At 41.0% G+C, this 18,146-nt stretch overlaps 1 protein-coding gene across 50 annotated transcripts in view; it reads left to right on the forward strand.

Moving 5' to 3' along the window:
- The window catches only part of LMO7 (LIM domain 7), a 195,654-nt gene that overhangs the window by 87,354 nt on the left and 90,154 nt on the right, over positions 1 to 18,146 (forward strand). For 32 of the 50 annotated variants that reach the window (XM_059042035.2, XM_067016466.1, XM_067016468.1 and 29 more), the window contains exon 4: positions 11,054 to 11,160. In XM_059042035.2, coding sequence (XP_058898018.1) covers positions 11,054 to 11,160 — 107 coding nt within the window. Of the gene's footprint in view, positions 1 to 10,640; positions 10,782 to 10,801; positions 10,889 to 11,053; positions 11,161 to 18,146 lie in introns of those variants that run through there. The other 18 variants (XM_067016500.1, XM_067016503.1, XM_067016506.1 and 15 more) reach the window with 6 other exon arrangements.

An 18,146-nucleotide genomic window follows, 5' to 3' on the forward strand; every position in this document is an offset into this window, starting at 1 on the left:
TCCCTGGGGTTGGGAAGACTTTAAAAAGGGCTGATGATCCAGACATATCACCAGTAAAAGAGTCTCTGAAGGGGGTGGGGCGGGGGGCACTGAAGGAACACGAATTCCCAACCATCTCCAAAGTTTTACTGTGTAGTTTTCCTTCATTAAACATGCTTTATTGATTCATAAAATATACATTTTAGCAACGTTGATCTAAGCAATTACTTGTTTCACTTTGGAACATACAACATGGATAATTTGAGGACAGAACTTTGTTTTCTTTTCTTCCCATTTTATCCCGTCCCCCCACCTCTGGCAACCAACCAATCTGTTCTCTGACAGAACTTCTTAAGAATCTATGTCGGCACCTTTTTTTTTTCTTCTTTTTTTAACAGAGTAGGTAAGTTTTAGAATTACTTCTTTTTTTTTTTTTTTTTTTTTTTTTTTTTGCAGTACGCAGGCTTCTCACTGTTGTGGCCTCTCCCGTTGCGGAGCGCAGGCTCCGGACGCGCAGGCTCAGCGGCCATGGCTCACGGGCCCAGCCGCTCCGCGGCATGTGGGATCTTCCCGGACCGGGGCACGAACCCGCGTCCCCTGCATCGGCAGGCGGATTCTCAACCACTGAGCCACCAGGGAAGCCCCGTGATTACCTTTTAATGTGTATTCCAAGCACCTATTAATGACACAGATGGATTCAAGGCATCCTGTCAGAAAATGAAGCCAACATCTTCCATAACTTTTGAAATACTTAACTAAACATTTTTTGGAAAAGTATAATAAGTAGGATGATGTAGTGGAGCATTAAACTCAGTGAACAAAGACCTGTGTTCTTTTTTTTTTTTTTGCGGTACGCGGGCCTCTCACTGTTGTGGCCTCTCCCATTGCAGAGCACAGGCTCCGGACGTGCAGGCTCAGCGGCCATGGCTCACGGGCCCAGCCGCTCCGCAGCACGTGGGATCTTCCCGGACCGTGGCCCTATCCCGTGTCCCCTGCATCAGCAGGCGGACTCTCAACCACTGTGCCACCGGGGAAGCCCGAATTACTTCATCTTTGATGTAAAGTTTAATAGAAATAATATGCAAGACTGTACCTTACTTCATGCTGCAGTTTGACAAAGGCTGTTATGGCTTCTGTGTAGTGAATTGTAACCTGAGTTGATTAAGCATTTCAATAACTAGCCTTTTGTTGTTGTTGTTGTTTTTAACATCTTTATTGGAGTCTAATTGCTTTACAATGGTGTGTTAGTTTCTGCTTTATAACAAAGTGAATCAGCTATACATATACATAATCCCTGTATCTCCTCCCTCTTGTGTCTCCCTCCCACCCTCCCTATCCCACCCCTCTAGGTGGTCACAGAGCACAGAGCTGATCTCCCTGTGCTATGTGGCTGCTTCCCACTAGCTATGGATTTTACATTTGGTAGTGTATATATAAGTCCATGCACTCTCTCACTTCGTCCCAGCGTGAGGTGGATGGACCTAGAGTCTGTCATACGGAGTGAAGTAAGTTAGAAAGAGAAAAACAAATACTGTATGCTAACACATATATATGGAATCTTAAAAAAAAAAAAAAAAGGTTCTGAAGAACCTAGGGTCAGGACAGGAATAAAGATGCAGGTGTAGAGAATAACTAGCCTTTTACCGGAGCGCTCAGCCCTCCATCCCTCTGATCTGCTTCCCTAACCTGCCGGCTCTCAGTCTCTCTCTCTCTCGGTCTGGTTTTGTTCTTGCTCCACCAGACAGTGCTGGGGCAAAATCAAACCACCAAGCTGCGGGCACAGTTATCATGTATAAGCCCCGGGCCCTCTGTGTCACCTGGCGATTCCTTTTAAGCATTTCTGGTTGGGTCCTATTTTCACATGTGACAGAACTTACCTGCTCTCCTTGTCCTCAATTCCTTTCTTACCGGCCAGTGACCGAGCCTTTTTCTTTGTAGAGAAATAAGGACCCAAGGACAACTTAAAGACTAGCTGCTTATTTTCTTCACAAATAAGGATGGAAGTCGAATCTCTGTGTATTTACCTACATATTAGAGTCATAGATTGCAGGTGTGCTGCTTCACAGCTTACATTTATTAACTGAGCCATAAAATAGAGGATGAATTTTCCAAAACAATTAAAAAGAGCTAGGGCCAGCTGATCAAAATTGTGACTGAATGGCTTTCTTAATGGAAATGGTATACTTAAAAGGCAAATTTGGATATATTGTCATTGCTGCTTGGGAGTTGCTTTAAAATAGTTTTGAATGACCACAATTAGTGTATCATAAGAATGGAATTCAATTCACTTTCGGTGATGGTCTAATGTGAGCTCTATAATACCTAGGTGTTTCACGTTTACGCTAACGAGAAACACTGCCTTAGTTCATATTTGGAAAGAGTGTCCTTATTTTGTTATTTGTCAGAGAACTTGTCTACAAAGACTCTAATTACCTGGAGGAGTATCTTAGGGTGTGCATTCTGATTCAGTAGGTTTGGGGTGGAGCTAAAGCTTCTGCATTTCTGACAGTTCCCAGGTGATGCCACAGCTGATGGTGTGTGGACCACACGTTGAGTAGCAAGAGGCTAGGTCAGCTGTTCTCCAGTTTGAGCTCCATCAGCATCGCCTGAGGGGCAGTACTGCGTGCCCCTCTGGTCACTCTGATGTGGCTGGTAGGAGACTGTCACGCTAAAGCATGGACTTAGTTTCCCCGCCTCCAGCAGTGCTTACTCCCTCTTGCTTGCTGGCGTGTACCTGCTAACTTTCTGGCACTGTCAGTCCCCGAGGCAGAGGAAGGTAGGGGCTTTGGTGCCGTGTCATTAATAGAAAAGGAGTTGAGGTCGCCAAGCCTCTTGGCCTTAGGATAAATTGACCGGCACCATCCTGTCCTCACGTTCAGAGGAATTGGATAACAGGCTCTTTTGAAAATGGAAGAATCTTGCTCAAAGTTGGCATAGAGATGTACCGGGAGAAAAGGTCAGACTGAGCATGGGAAGATTGCTTGGTTCATTGACGGGAAACACTGCCAAGTGATGCCATTCTGGGAGCTTTGGTTTAGGATGTTGCTGGTATGGCCCGCGGGTCACAGAAGCCTGAGCACAGCTTCAGTCTTCTTTAGAATTAGTTAGGATTTTGATCTTATTCAGGGATTCTGTAATAAATCTCTTTATTAGTCTTATCCCTATTTAAAGAGCCCATTTTTGTTTGTGACAGCTCTTGACCCTGTACACTCAGGAAGTTTCTGCAGAACTGGGTCTAACTGGTTTGATCTTATGAGCAGACAGTTCCCCATCTGTTGTGGCATTAAGGGTTCTTGATACAAAGTATTCCCTCTACATATTTCACACTTGAAATTTTATCATGAAAGACACTTAAATAAGAAAAGGTCCTCTAAGTAAGAATGAAAGTGGCTTTGGGCAGGGTGAGAGGCTAGGGAGATGGAGTATACACCTTAGTGAGGATGTAGACTTTGTGTAACAAAATGATTCAGTATGTAAGAGAAAACAGCTTGTTGACAGTAATGCAACAACACATCAGTGTATACATACATGTCAATCCCAATCTCCCAATTGATCACACCACCCCCCCGCCACCTGCCGCTTTCCCCCCTTGGTGTCCATATGTTTGTTTCTCTACATCTGTGTCTCAATTTCTGCCCTGCAAACCAGTTCATCTGTACCATTTTTCTAGGTTCCACATATATGCGTTAATGTACGATATTTGTTTTTCTCTTTCTGACTTACTTCACTCGGTATGACAATCTCTAGATCCATCCACATCTCAGCAAATGACCCAATTTTGTTCCTTTTTATGACTGAGTAATATTCCATCGTGTATGTGTACCACATCTTCTTTATCCATTCGTCTGTCAGTGGGCATTTAGGTTGCTCCCATGACCTGGCTATTGTAAACAGTGCTGCAGTGAACATTGCGGTGCATGTGTCTTTTTGAATTATGCTTTTCTCTGTGTATATGCCCAGTAGTGGGATTGCTGGATCATATGGTAATTCTATTGTTAGTTTTGTAAGGAACCTCCATACTGTTCTCCATAGTGGCTGTATCAATTTACATACCCACCAACACTGCAAGAGTTTTTATCATAAATGGGTGTTGAATTTTGTCAAAAGCTTTTTCTGCATCTATTGAGATGATTATTTGGTTTTTCTTCTTCAATTTGTTAATATGGTGTATCACATTGATTGGCTTGCATATATTGAAGAATCCTTACATCCCTGGGTTAACTCACACTTGATCATGATGTATGATCCTTCTAATGTGTTGTTGGATTCTGTTTGCTAGTATTTTGTTAAGGATTTTTGCGTCTATATTCATCAGTGATATTGGTCTGTAATTTTCCATTTCTTTGCCTGGTTTTGGTATCAGGGTGATGGTGACCTCATAGAATGAGTTTGGGAGTGTTCTTTCCTCTGCGATTTTTTGGAAGAGTTTGAGAAGGATGGGTGTTATCTTTTCTCTAAATGTTTGATAGAATTCACCTGTTAATCACAGTTTCAATTTCATTACTTGTGATTGGTCTGTTCATATTTTCTATTTCTTCCTGGTTCAGACTTGGAAGGTTATATCTTTCTAAGAATTTGTCCTTTTTTTTTTTTTTTTTTTGTGGTACGCGGGCCTCTCACTGTTGTGGCCTCTCCCGTTGTGGAGCACAGGCTCCGGACGCGCAGGCTCAGCAGCCATGGCTCACGGGCCCAGCTGCTCCGCAGCATATGGGATCCTCCTGGACCGTAGCACGAACCCGTGTCCCCTGCACCAGCAGGCGGACTTCCAACCACTGCGCCACCAGGAAAGCCCGAATTTGTTCATTTCTTCCAGGTTGTCCATTTTATTGGCATAGAGTTGCTTGTAGTAGTCTCTTAGGATGCTTTGTATTTCTGTGGTGTCTGTTGTAACTTCTCCTGTTTCATTTCTAATTTTATTGATAATTTTATTGATTTGAGTCCTCTCTCTCTTTTTCTTGATGAGTCTGGTTAATGGTTTATCAATTTATCTTCTCAAAGAACCAGCTTTTTGTTTTATTGATCTTTGCTATTGTTTTCTTTGTTTCTATTTCATTTATTTCTGCTCTGATCTTTATGATTTATTCCCTTCTATTAACTTTGAGTTTTGTTTGTTCTTCTTTCTCTAGTTCCTTTAGGTGTAAGGTTAAATTGTTTACTTGATATTTTTCTTGTTTCTTGAGGTAGACTTGTATAGCTGTAAACTTCCCTCTTAGAACTGCTTTTGCTACATCCCATAGGTTTGGGGTTGTCGTGTTTTCATTGTCATTTGTCTCTAGGTATTTCTTGATTTCCTCTTTCATTTCTTCAGTGATCTCTTGGTTATTTAGTAATGTACTGTTTAGCCTCCATGTGTTTGTGTTTTTTACATTTTTTTCCTCTCATTGATTTCTAATCTCATAGCATTGTGTTGAGAAAAGATGCTTGATATGATTTCAATTTTCTTAAATTTTCTGAGGCTTGATTTGTTACCCAAGATGTGATCTACCCTGGAGAATGTTCTGTGCACACTTGAGAAGAAAGTGTAATCTGGTGTTTTTGGGTGGAATGTTCTATAAATATCAATTAAATCTATCTGGTCTATTGTGTCATTTAAAGCTTCTGTTTCCTTATTTATTTTCATTTTGGATGATCTGTCCATTGGTGTAAGTGCGGTGTTAAAGTCTCCTACTATTATTGTGTTACTGTCTATTTCCCCTTTTATAGCTGTTAGCAATTGCCTTATGTATTGAGGTGCTCCTATGTTGGGTGCATATATATTTATAATTGTTATATCTTCTTCTTGGATTGATCCCTTGATCATTATGTAGTGTCCTTGTCTTTATAATTGTTATATCTTCTTCTTGGATCGATCCCTTGATCATTATGTAGTGTCCTTGTCTCTTGTAACATTCTTTATTTTAAAGTCTATTTTATCTGATATGAGTATTGCTTCTGCAGCTTTGTTTTGATTTCCATTTGCATGGAATATCTTTTCCCATCCCCTTACTTTCAGTCTGTATGTGTCCCTAGGTCTGAAATGGGTCTCTTGTAGACAGCGTATATATGGGTCTTGTTTTTGTATGCATTCAGCAAGCCTGTGTCTTTTGGTTGGAGCATTTAATCCATTCACGTTTAAGGTAATTATCATTATGTATGTTCCTTTTGTATGTTCCTTTTGTATCGATATGTATGACCATTTTCTTAATTGTTTTGGATTTGTTTTTGTGGGTCCTTTTTTTCTCGTGTGTTTCCGACTTAGAGAAGTTCCTTTAGCATTTGTCGTAGAGCTGGTTTTGTGGTACTGAATTGTCTTAGCTTTTGCTTGTCTGTAAAGCTTTTGATTTCTCCATGGAATCTGAATGAGATCCTTGCTGGGTAGAGTAATCTTGGTTGTACGTTCTTCCGTTTCATCACTTGAAGTATATCATGCCATTCCCTTCTGGCTTGTAGAGTTTCTGCTGAGAAATAAGCTGTTAACATTATGGGAGTTCTCTTGTATGTTATTTGTCATTTTTCCCTTGCTGCTTTCAATAATTTTTCTTTGTCTTTAATTTTTGCCACTTTGATTATTATGTGTCTCGGCGTGTTTCTCCTTGGGTTTATCCTGTGTGGGGCTCTCTGTGCTTCCTGGACTTGGGTGGCTATTTCCTTTCCCATGTTAGTGAAGTTTTTGACTATAATCTCTTCAAATATTTTTGCAGGTCCTTTCTCTGTCTCTTCTCCTTCTGCGACCCCTATAATGCAAATGTTGTTGTGTTTAATGTTGTCCCAGAGGTCTCTTAGGCTGTCTTCATTTCTTCTCATTCTTTTTTCTTTATTCAGTTCAGCAGCAGTGAATTCCACCATTCTGTCTTATAGGTTACTTATCCATTCTTCTGCCTACGTTTTTCTGCTATTGATTCCTTCTTGTTTAGTTTTCATTTCAGTTATTGTATTGTTCATCTCTGTTTGTTTGTTCTTTATTTCTTCTAGGTCTTTGTTAAACATTTCTTGCATCTTCTCGATCTTTGCCTTCATTCGTTTTCCAAGGTCCTGGATCATCTTCACAGTCATTATTCTGAATTCTTATTCTAGATAGTTGCCTATCTCTACTTAATTTAGTTGTTTTTCTGGGTTTTTTTCTTGTTCCTTCACTGGTACATAGCCCTCTGCCTTTTCATCTTGTCTCTCTTTCTGTGAATGTGGTTTTTGTTCCACAGGCTGCAGGATTGTAGTTCTTCTTGCTTCTTTTGTCTGCCCTGTGGTGGATGAGGCTATCTAAGAGGCTTGTGCAAGTTTCCTGATTAGAGGGACTGGTGGTGGGTAGAGGTGGCTGGTTGCTCTGGTGGGCAGAGCTCAGTAAAACTTTAATCCTCTTGATTGCTGATGGGTAGGTCTTGGTTCCCTCCCTGTTGGTTGTTTGATGTGAGGTGACCCAACACTGGAGCCTGCAGGCTCTTTGGTGGGGCTAATGACAGACTCCGGAAGGGCTCACGCCAAGGAGTACTTCCCAGAACTGCCGCTGCCAGTGCCCTTGTCCCCATGGTGAGCCACAGCCACCCCCTGCCTCTGCAGGGTACCCTCCAACACCAGCAAATGGGTCTGGTTCAGTCTCCCCTGGGGTCACTGCTCCTTCCCCTGGGTCCCGATGTGCACACTACTTTGTGTGTGCCCTCCAGTAGTGGAGTCTCTGTTTCCCACAGTCCTTTCAGAGTCCTACAATCAAATCCCACTAGCCTTCAGAGTCTGATTCTCTAGGAATTCCTCCTCCCATTGCCAGACCCCCAGGTTCAGAAACCTGACGTGGAGCTCAGAACCTTCACTCCAGTGGGTGGACTTCTTTGTTATATGTGTTCTCCAGTCTGTGAGTCACCCACGTGGCAGTTATGGGATTTGATTTTATTGTGATTGCGCCCCTCCTACCGTCTCACTGTGGCTTCTCCTTTGTCTTTGGATGTGGGGTATCTTTTTTGGTGAGTTCCAGCGTCTTCCTGTTGATGATTGTTCAGCAGTTAGTTGTGATTCTGGTGTTCTCGCAAGAGGGAATGAGTGCACATCCTTCTACTCCGCCATCTTGGTTCAGGCTCTGTGTTCTTTTAAATGGGACACTTTTTAGAAATGTCCTTTTTTTAAAAAAATTAATTAATTTATTTATTTTTGGCTGTGTCGGGTCTTTGTTTCTGTGCAAGGGCTTTCTCTGGTTGCGGCGAGCGGGGGCCACTGTTCATCGTGTTGCGCGTGCCTCTCACTGTAGTGGCCTCTCTTGCTGTGGAGCACAGGCTCCAGACACGCAGGCTCAGTAGTTGTGGCTCACGGGCCTTGTTGCTCCGCGGCATGTGGGATCTTCCCAGACCAGGGGTCGAACCCATGTCCCCTGCATTAGCAGGCGGATTCTTAACCACTGCACCACCAGGGAAGCCCAGGCTCTGTGTTCTTTACTGTACAAGTATTGTAGCCAGCTTCTAAAGTGGTCCCAGTGATTCTCAGGTGATAGTTACTCCCTTATACCTATAAATTGTACCTAATTAACTAGATGCTCTAGTTGAAATGATTTCCAGGTGGAGTGTTAATGTGCTGCCTGGCTTCCTCTTGCTGATTATAGTAAAATGTGAAAGGTAAAGGGACAGGTAGCATAGTAAACACAAGGGGTCACAGGAATTGCTGGTCTGGGGAATATCAGTCTCTTTATGTTAATAAATGATGAATTTTTTTCAGAAAAAAATCAAGAGAATTGAGAAATGGGTTTTTGGCAGAGATCAAATTCAGAGCCTGGCAGGTAAACAAGATGGTCTAAAGATGAAGCTGAGGGTGTGGCTGTAAAATCACTTAAGATCTTAGAAAGATACAAAGTGGTGCCTTGGAAATCTGTCTGGTCTAGCAGTAGGGCTTCTAAGAAGCTTAAGGGTGGTATGGTGTCCCTCAGTCATCTCAGCAGATGAAGAGAAGGGCTTGTCTTAAAGGAATTTGTGGTTGTGGCTTTTGTCTAAGGGAGTGCAGTCCAATAAGATTCACAGAAGACATATGGTATTTTTGAGGGAATTGTATTTGCAGAAACTTTGTAAACTTAGACTGAAAGGGACAGAGGATTACAAAATAAAAAGACCTTTAGTCCTGCAAACTTCTGCAGCCAGGAAGCCAACTGAGAAAGCTACACATCTGCAAACACAAGCTACTTTCCAAGGAAATGGAAAGATAATTTTTAAGGTGGAACCAAGTGTCTGGAGAGTGAAGCAGAAAACCATGAAGGAAGTGTTCCCTGGCCTTGAATCCTAGTGAAGGACCTGCCAACCTATGCTTTGCAGGACTTCAGAATTTCTGTGGATCAGTGACCTTTCATTTCTGCGCACATTGAACTGGAGTGTGTCTATTGGTTACCCTACACCTGTCCCACCATTGTATGTTGGGTGTATGGGGCAGGTACTTGTTGCTTTAGTCCACTGGCATTCAAGTTGAGAGAACTATTCAAGGGCTGTTTTTAAGGCACTACAGCTGAGGAGCCTCCTGCTCCTCAGATTGAATGCCTTCCATTGAGCTGTTCAACTTTTGACTTAAGTTCCTTTAATCTTTGACCTCTATTCAAAATGAATAAAATGAATCATGGATTGCCGCTTTCAGCTAGGTAGTTCACGCTGCCTTTTACTGATAGTACGTACACTAGACTAACATCCTAACGCTACAAACAGGTTTTTTTCAATGTCCCTGAGCTCCCTAACAGCATTGCTTTTCTCTGCCATACATTTGCTTCCTCTTTCCCTAAGTCCTCTCACGTGCCAGGAACCCAAACTGTTGAATTTAGCCTCTTCACCTTCCTTCATTTCCCTTTCGATCATTCCCTCCCACTTTGCCTTTGCAGCCTGCCTTTTCTTCCTGTGGAGATGAGCTTCCCAGCATGGGAAAAGAGTAACTGCCTCTCTCCACGTGGCAGAGAGGACCCTCACGGCCACCAGTTAGGGAGTGAGGTGAGGTTTCAGGGGGCCTGAGAGGCTCACCCATCAGATGTGGCGTTGCCAGCAGGTGTGAGGGGACCATCCTGTGCTGGAATGTGAGGAGGCCATTCTCTCGCCTGAGAACCTAACAAAGTGAAGGTGAAGAGTCGCATGGCATCTGCACAAGCTCAACCCCATAAAGGGTTTTCTTTCTCGGACGTGCAGGCCCAGCGGCCACGGCCCATGGGCCCAGCCACTCCGCATGTGGGATCTTCCCGGACCGGGGCACGAACCCGCGTCTCCTGCACCGGCAGGCGGACTCTCAACCACTGCGCCACCAGGGAAGCCCAAGGGTTTTCTTTTTTGAAGCGGAGTAAAGCTAGAAGCTCCAGCTAATTCTGCTCACCCAGTGTGTCTCTACTGTTGTCAGTGTTGGTGCAGCTGTTTACGTGAATGAAAAGCCTTGGTTTGTGAATGGAGGATTTGGGTTTTGAAATTAGAATGTCAGGGCAACCTAGATTTTCCTGCTGTGGAGGCACTTCCTGAGGCAGGTGCAGAGCGTGAGTAACGACCACACCTCAACTCTGCGGTTCAGCCGATGGTCACTGGGCTTCTCCTGGGTCCTATAGTGTGGTTTCCCTGTCTGTCAAGAGCCGGAGAAGCAACCAAACCCAGATTCCAGGTGTGGTATTCCACAGTCGTTCTGTAATCTGTGATCATAGAAACAGAATGTTCCTCCTCTTTCTTCTTCCCTGCCAACAGTTTCTGGGTGGGTGAATGTCGGTAGCTGGAGTTATTTTTAAAGAGGAGAGGTGAGGCTTGTCGTGCAAAGCTGGGAAGAGGGCGTTTGTTTGCAGAGCAGAGCTGACATCCAAGTGTAGATTACTGCTCAGTGGCCAGGCACTTGTCCTATAACAGGTAATGTTTAACGTGCCAGTCACAAAGATCACAGGAACAGCATATGCCTGGCATAAGAGAGCACTGCCGTTTATGCTTTGGAAAACTGAAAGGCTATACATGTGCATGTATTAATATTATTTATTTTACATACATGAGTGGCTTGGTCTTGCTTCCTCCTTTTTTGCTGGCTGTAATTGGACTTTGAAGCTTGGAAGTTATATCATAAAAATTGGTAACCTTTGAGAGAGAGAGAGCTCGGCTAAGCAGTCACTTTCCACTTCTTTTCACAGGATAATATAAACGTTTTTTTGAAAGCTTGTGAACAGATTGGATTGAAAGAAGCCCAGCTTTTCCATCCTGGGGATCTACAGGATTTATCAAATCGAGTCACTGTCAAGTAAGTTTCACTGGTTTGTTACATGTTTTTTAAAACTTAGGGCTTGTAGCTTAAGTGTAAATAATTCCTGAGAGCTCCGATTACAGAAAAATTGTCCCTCTGTCTTCCTCTGTTTGCATTCCAAAACAGACCATTTAAGAAATAGCTTAGGGATCGTGAGTGTGAAGCTGTCTGTAACTGAGACCATGATATGTTATTATTTTAAATTCCTGTATTAGCCAAAATGGTGGTTTATATTTTAATGCTTGTCCGACATCATAGTGTTTGGTTGCTAATGGTGAGGATGCTCATGATATTGATAAAGTAAATGGAGAAGGTTATATGTTAGCTTACAGAGTAAAAATTATTTGAAATTAAGACATGATTGCTAACATAAAAATGACAGTGGGACAGTGATAAAAGAGACTTAATATTTGGAAAGCAGCGGTGCTTGGGACCAACATGTACCGGTAATGACTTTTGTCAACTGGCTGATTTCTAAAAATGAACTGTTTTTCACTCTTTTAATAGTATGGATGAGAAAGTGAAAGGGGAGGGGGGTGAAAACATGTGCGCAGGTGTTTGTGTTGTGTTTTAGATGGAAAATGCCGTTTGTGTTTGAGTATATGGTTTCAGGAAATCTGGTTTTAAACTCTTGTAAGATTTTTCTCTCATAAATCTAAATTTGCTTTCAGTGAAACAGAATAAACTCATGTTACCAGATCAATGTGACAGGAAAATGATTTAATTTTGTAATAATGACTTCCTCCTTACCATGGCTCTTAAACATAATTAGCATTTTTCCACTGGAAAAAATAAACACCTTATTCTATCTATAGAAATAATAGAAATGAAAAAATTAGCTTTTACCAATTCAAAGACTAAGTTTGAAGAGTTAATATACCTATTGTAATAGCTTTAAAGTTATTTTTAAATGACTGTAAAATATTAAATATGGCCAAGATTTTTTTCTAAAGAAGAATAACCCTGTCTATAAATATTTTTTATAGTAAACATTTTCTTTAGCCATATAACCTAAAAACCTGGGTAGAATTAATCTTTTAAAAGCAATGATATATTTTTAAATGAACAAGCCATTTCATATCTATATGCTTCTAGTTCTGTTGAACAAGCATTTCTAAATGACACAGCAGTGATACGTGCATAGCAGGGATAGGTCTGTCAGCATTTCTGATTTATTGAAAGATTGTTGAGAGATCCTAAGTTTCAGCACCAAAATGGCATGTTTACTTCTGCAGTATTCAAGGTCATGTTTAATTTCCATGAAAAATAACTATGGATGAATTTATTTTTCCTAATCAGCATTCTCTCATATGACCTATCTGATGGGCAAAGAAATTTTTAACTTTCAAAGTGTTTTTCTTCAGTTGTTGCTGTCTGTTGAGAAGAAATGTCTTTTCCCCTTAAAATCATACTGTTTTGAAACTCTGTAGGCGATGTTCGAGGAGGCTATGAACTTAGTAAAACATGTTTGTTGGCTTCTAATAACAAGAGTGCCCTGAGCGAAACTTGCCTGGAGCCTGTTTCATGAGACGCTGGGTCTAAAGTGTTCAGGAAAAATCAGCATCTGGGCTCAGCCCTCAATGAAATTAAGTTAGTGACAAACTGAAACCGGGAGGTCACGTAGTTACAGCCGTAATAGGAAGTATGCAGAACAACTTGTTTCAGTGGAAACCACAGGTCCATAAAAGCAAGATGTGTCCAAGTAGTCCTAGTGAGAACATCTGCATGAGGACCTCGACCCTCTTAATTAAGAGCATTGCCCCGACAGTTCCGTCTTGTTGGACCAAAGAGCACAGGGGTCGATCATGGGGCTGCTGCAAAGGAAGTGGAGGGTGGAGAGTGAGAAAGCTGGCAAACGGCTTCTTTAAACGGTTGGCCAGAGCTCTTCTGCCCTGAGATAGAATTTTTTTTAAAAAAAAATTTTATTTATTTATTTTTGGCTGCGTTGGGTCTTCATTGCTGTGCACAGGCTTTCTCTAGTTGCGGCAAGCAGGGGCTACTCTTCGTGGCAGTGCGCGGGCTTCTTATTGCGGTGGTTTCGCTTGTTGCGGAGCACGGGCCGTAGAGCGCGGGCTTCAGTAGTTGTGGCACAGGGGCTTAGTTGCTCTGCGGCATGTGAGATCTTCCCACACCAGGGCTCGAACCCGTGTCCCCTGCATTGGCGGGTGGATTCTTAATCACTGCCCCACCAGGGAAGCCCCGAGATAGCATTTTTATAGAAGGAAGGGAAAATGTGAAGGAAAGCAAATAATTCCTTACGAAATAGTAATGCATTTCTCTTTAGTTTCAGTTCTTATGCAACGTGGAGGCTTCTGTAGGTCAAAGGTCTTGTCCTATATTTACTGTAGATTAAAAGCCTTGGTGTTGGTTAGACTGGTGGTTCTCCGCTGGGGGCATTTGGCAACGTCTGGAGATACTTTTGGTTGTTATGGCTGGGATGGGGGTGCTACTGCCATCTTGGGGGTCAGGGATGCTGCTAAATACCCTTCAGTTCAAAAGGGTATTTCGTGGCCTCCATAACAAAGAATTTCTGATCGCAAATATCAGTAGTGCTGAGGTTGAGAGGCCCTGACTTCAAATGTTTAGATTTCCACTCTGCCAGCAAGATAAATCGTGTGTAGAAGGGAGAATACTGACATAAACTTTCAGCTGAAGTGTGACTTTTTACTTACTAATATAATAACATGTATTTCTGTGTTAGTATGTTTGTTCATTTTACGGAAAGGCTCATTGTATTTGGAGCATGCGGTAAGGTGTGAGCACTTGGGCATTATCTTGCCCATCATTATACATTAATATTAGCAAAAGTGTGGCAGACTATTTAGTATTTTAAATGCTCTATCGAAATTCAACCCCTAAGATACTGCCTTAACAGTTCACAGACCTGTTGTTGGTCTTCCTGCACATGTAATCTAAGATACATGTTTGCGGAACATACTGAGAGCAAAGAACTACATGTTGGACAATGTGAGGTATTTTTTTTTTTTTTTTGGTTAGTGGACAACAGTGGTTAAAAGCACAGATGACACACAGAGCCTAGGAGAGTTGTGTGTGGTGAGAATGAGTGTCAGTAGAAAAGCAATTAATTTAAAGACACGCTGCTGTTGAATCACTTCAGTAATCCAGACTGCAAGTACAAATCTTATTTTCCAGTAGTTTGAGATTCCCCATTTACTTTGTAACAATTTTCACTAGTCAAACAAGCTAGGGCACTCCTTATATTTCTGTCATTATACATATTAATTTTCTAACGGAATTATTTTATTTGAAGGAAGTAATGGTTTGAACTTTTCCAAATATGTTTGAATTATTCCACTTATTTGGGGACTACATATATGCAAAAGGCAGTTCATACTTTTAATTTTGACATTCCTGACTTTGATGGACAGGGTGTATCTTTACTCCTTTTCTTCCCAAAAGGGTAGTAAGCAAACTGGGAACTTAGCCTCCATGAATGGTAGATTGAGGTTGAACCTATCCTAGTTGAGATGTTTACTGAGGCCATGAGATTTAGCTTCTGCACCAATGATTAACTGCACCGTATTATTAACCATTTACCAAATATCCATACTGAACTTAGAAACACACACAAGCTGCAGAGAAGTGGGGGTGCGACTCCCACAGGGCCATGTCTGCACACTTTCTCTAAAAGGCCTGTGGGAGAGCAAGCACAGTGACGGCAAGGCCATGCCACAGCGCACTGCAGAGCTCCTACAGCAAGGGTCATGGTCTTTGTGGTGGCATCTGGTCATTAAGAGGCACAGAACAATGACTCGTTGTGGAAAGCAACTCAACAGAGCAGCCCAGACGTCCTGTACTGGAGGATTGAAGTTGACAGAAAGGTAGAGTTGAACATTAAAAGTTTTAATTTTGTGTCTAGCGTTTTGACTCAGACTAAGTCCTGCATTGAAACCATTGCTCTCAACCAAATTATATATTGATATTTTTAAGCTGAGAATTTGAACAGATTATAAACATGTTTTTTCTTTCCACCCCCTTACCATTCCAATGCAGTTTTTCACACTTCCTTAGATACATTCTGTTCATAATACAATTATAGGATGGCGATGCTTTTGAACACAATATTTGTCATGCAAAGAAAAAGTATTTTTTAGTGTACACTTACTCTTTTGTTATTTACGATATTAATATTTTAGGTCTAAAATGTGACTTGAAATATTATTGACTGAGTTTTTTAAAAAGGTCTATTTATCAAATGGAGGGTGGAGAAATCAAGGATCTGTTATTTTTCCATGTACTAGTTGCCAAAGGAACAGTAGTTGGAAGCAAAATTAGTGTTAACATATTTCCCTTGTGACAATAAAGGAGGCTCGAAATGATATTTTAAGGATTTAGCTGATCTCTAAAGCTTCAAAAGGGTGCTTGATTTTGCAGCAATACTGTAAGGTCATGTCTTAGGAATTAAGTTCCCAGATGGCTCTCTTTTACAGTCTGCCAAATTTGACTTGAGATATGAATGTGTATGTGTTTTTTTAAAGGTTATTATTCATGTAAGTAAAAATATACCTACTTTGAATTGTATAATTTTCAACTTTCTTTTAAACCTGATATTACTACTTTTTTTTCAGATGTGTCTTTCAAATGAGTTTCTCAATGTCTTAATCTGTTTAAAAAAAACGAAAAGGAAAAAAGCAACCTTAATGGTATCCAAACTTGGATCTGTAACTTGAGTATGGGGACTTCCACCTGTCAATTCATGTTACTATTTTAAAATGTTCCCTCCCTTTCTACCAAGTAATTAGAACAGAATAAAAGAGAAAGGAAGTTTACTGTATCACATACATCTCTATCCCATTCATTCTCTGGTGTTAGGTAGTTACTGAAAGGGGGACATTAATTCTTTTGGGTTGCTGAGGTCCTGTTTAAGGCCAGCAGCAAAAATATATGGTCACATTTTTCAAATGATCTTTAATTGCAAGGTTTGAATTTCTAAGAGTCTGCTCAGCTGCAGAGAAGGTGGTGGGATATGAGCTGCAGGGACAAACTGTAGAATCACTAGCAGTTTTATCTGGCATTTATTTCTCTCCATTTCTAGTTCTTAATTTATTTCTTCGATAGATCAACACTTTCTGGATGCCAAGTCTCCTTCCTCAGCTCCCCACTCCCTCAAATCCAAAGAGCCATGGGGTCTGATTTTGTCTTGGTTTACTGGGTGAGACTTCATGTTATAGACTTTTATGGCCAGGATCTTTATCTACAAAAGTAACCCATCCTAAATTCATTGCTCCAAAGAATCTCACTTGGTGGCTCATCTTGATTAGCAGTTGTCATGAGTCAGTTCATGGGAAGGTGGTAGAATTTGCTTCCCCTGTCAGATAGCATTTGATCTGATGGTCCTTCAAAGGGTTAAACCAAAGAGATATTTTTGTTGAAGAGATTCTTTTTTCACCTGATTATCTGTAGGGCTGCCTATGTTGAATTAATCAAACTTTTACAGTTACATGCACTGTAATATCTGTAGTCCTGTCAGTCATTTTTGAAAATGAGAGCTTCAAGAGTCACTGGAGATGTTAAGCATTGTTTTTCCCTGAATTTCATGCTATATTCTGGTCTGATTTAACTGAATATTTGAGTGAAGGGTGTACATGTGAGGTACGTGTGCTTACATCTGTTTCTGGAGTTACAGAGTAGAAAGTGGCAGTTAATCCAGCTAATGGGGAAATTTTGGTTTCATTCACTTGCCAGTCATACAGCAAGCATTGATTCAGCATCTTCTCTGTGGCCGGTACTTATACAGACATAAATAAGATGGAGTCCTGCCGTTAGAGGGGTTCACATTATAATCGAGGAAATGTCCTCATAAGTTAAGTTAGAATACATTGTGTTAAATGCACAGGGCTCTTTGGAACTATAGAGATGAGCAGTCATTTCAGCTTTTTAATCAGGAAACACTTCTAATTGAAGGTGACGTTGGTCTCTCTTCTGGGCTTTCAAAGCATTTCTTGTTTTTACCTACATCTAATTTTTCCCTAGACTTGAATGTATTTGAGGGCAGAGATAAGGCATTCCCTCCTCCCTTTAATCTCCTCCTGACACCTTAGGTGTTAAATACTTATTTGAAAATCAGATTTTAATTATGAAGATATCATGGAAATCTTAAAAGCAGGCTTCGAAGATGAGAACTGAATTTTTCTTTGCTAACTGCTCCTCTCTTTCTTCCTCGTCTTTCAAAATTGCAAAGCAGATCTGGGAAAGCAGTCACTAAACCTTTGGTTTGCTGGGTGAGACTTTTACTTATCATTTCAGAATATTACAACACAATCTGAAACTTATACCATTTAAAAGAAGAATGTGTGTTTCCTCTCAGTTGTGTGGGTAAAACTAAAATTGGAATTTTGGGCCATGTACTTTCCAAAGTATTTGGTGGAAGTTTTAATCCTTATGCTGATGTCAAATGGTAAATGCTAGTATTGTTTTAACTGACATTTGAGGGATGTTGTTCCATGCTTATATTTATATGAAGTTTTAGAAACATTTTAATGTTCTCATACCATCACCAATCTAAATGTATGCTTAAGACTTGGGTGGAAAAGTATAGTAGTTACATAGGTAGTTGGAATATCTTGTAGAAGCTCAAGGGCAAGGGACAGAAAATTTTAAAAGCAGGAATCAAGAGTGGAGAGGTAACTTAACGGGAAGTCATTGAAGTTACTTTAATAAGAAGTTTTACCAACAAGTTTACAGGAAGCCTTGTTTCTTCCAAAGTCAAGCTATCTGCCTTGGTACCTCTTACCTTTGCCTAGCGTTAAACACCAAAGCCAATTTGAAAAAAGTCACAAATTGCCTTTGACTTTGGCATGATAAAAACTAGTTGAAGAATATGAGCACACCGAAACATGAAGATTTCTTAGCAGTTCATTTGAATTGTTTCTACTATACCCCAGGCTGAGTTTCTTTCTCACCCAGGATGGATGTGCATCAATTGTCATGAATAGATAATCATCCTAACAATAGCAGGGACT

This window comes from Kogia breviceps, chromosome 16 (genome assembly GCF_026419965.1).
Source record: "Kogia breviceps isolate mKogBre1 chromosome 16, mKogBre1 haplotype 1, whole genome shotgun sequence".
Taxonomy (NCBI): domain Eukaryota; kingdom Metazoa; phylum Chordata; class Mammalia; order Artiodactyla; family Physeteridae; genus Kogia; species Kogia breviceps.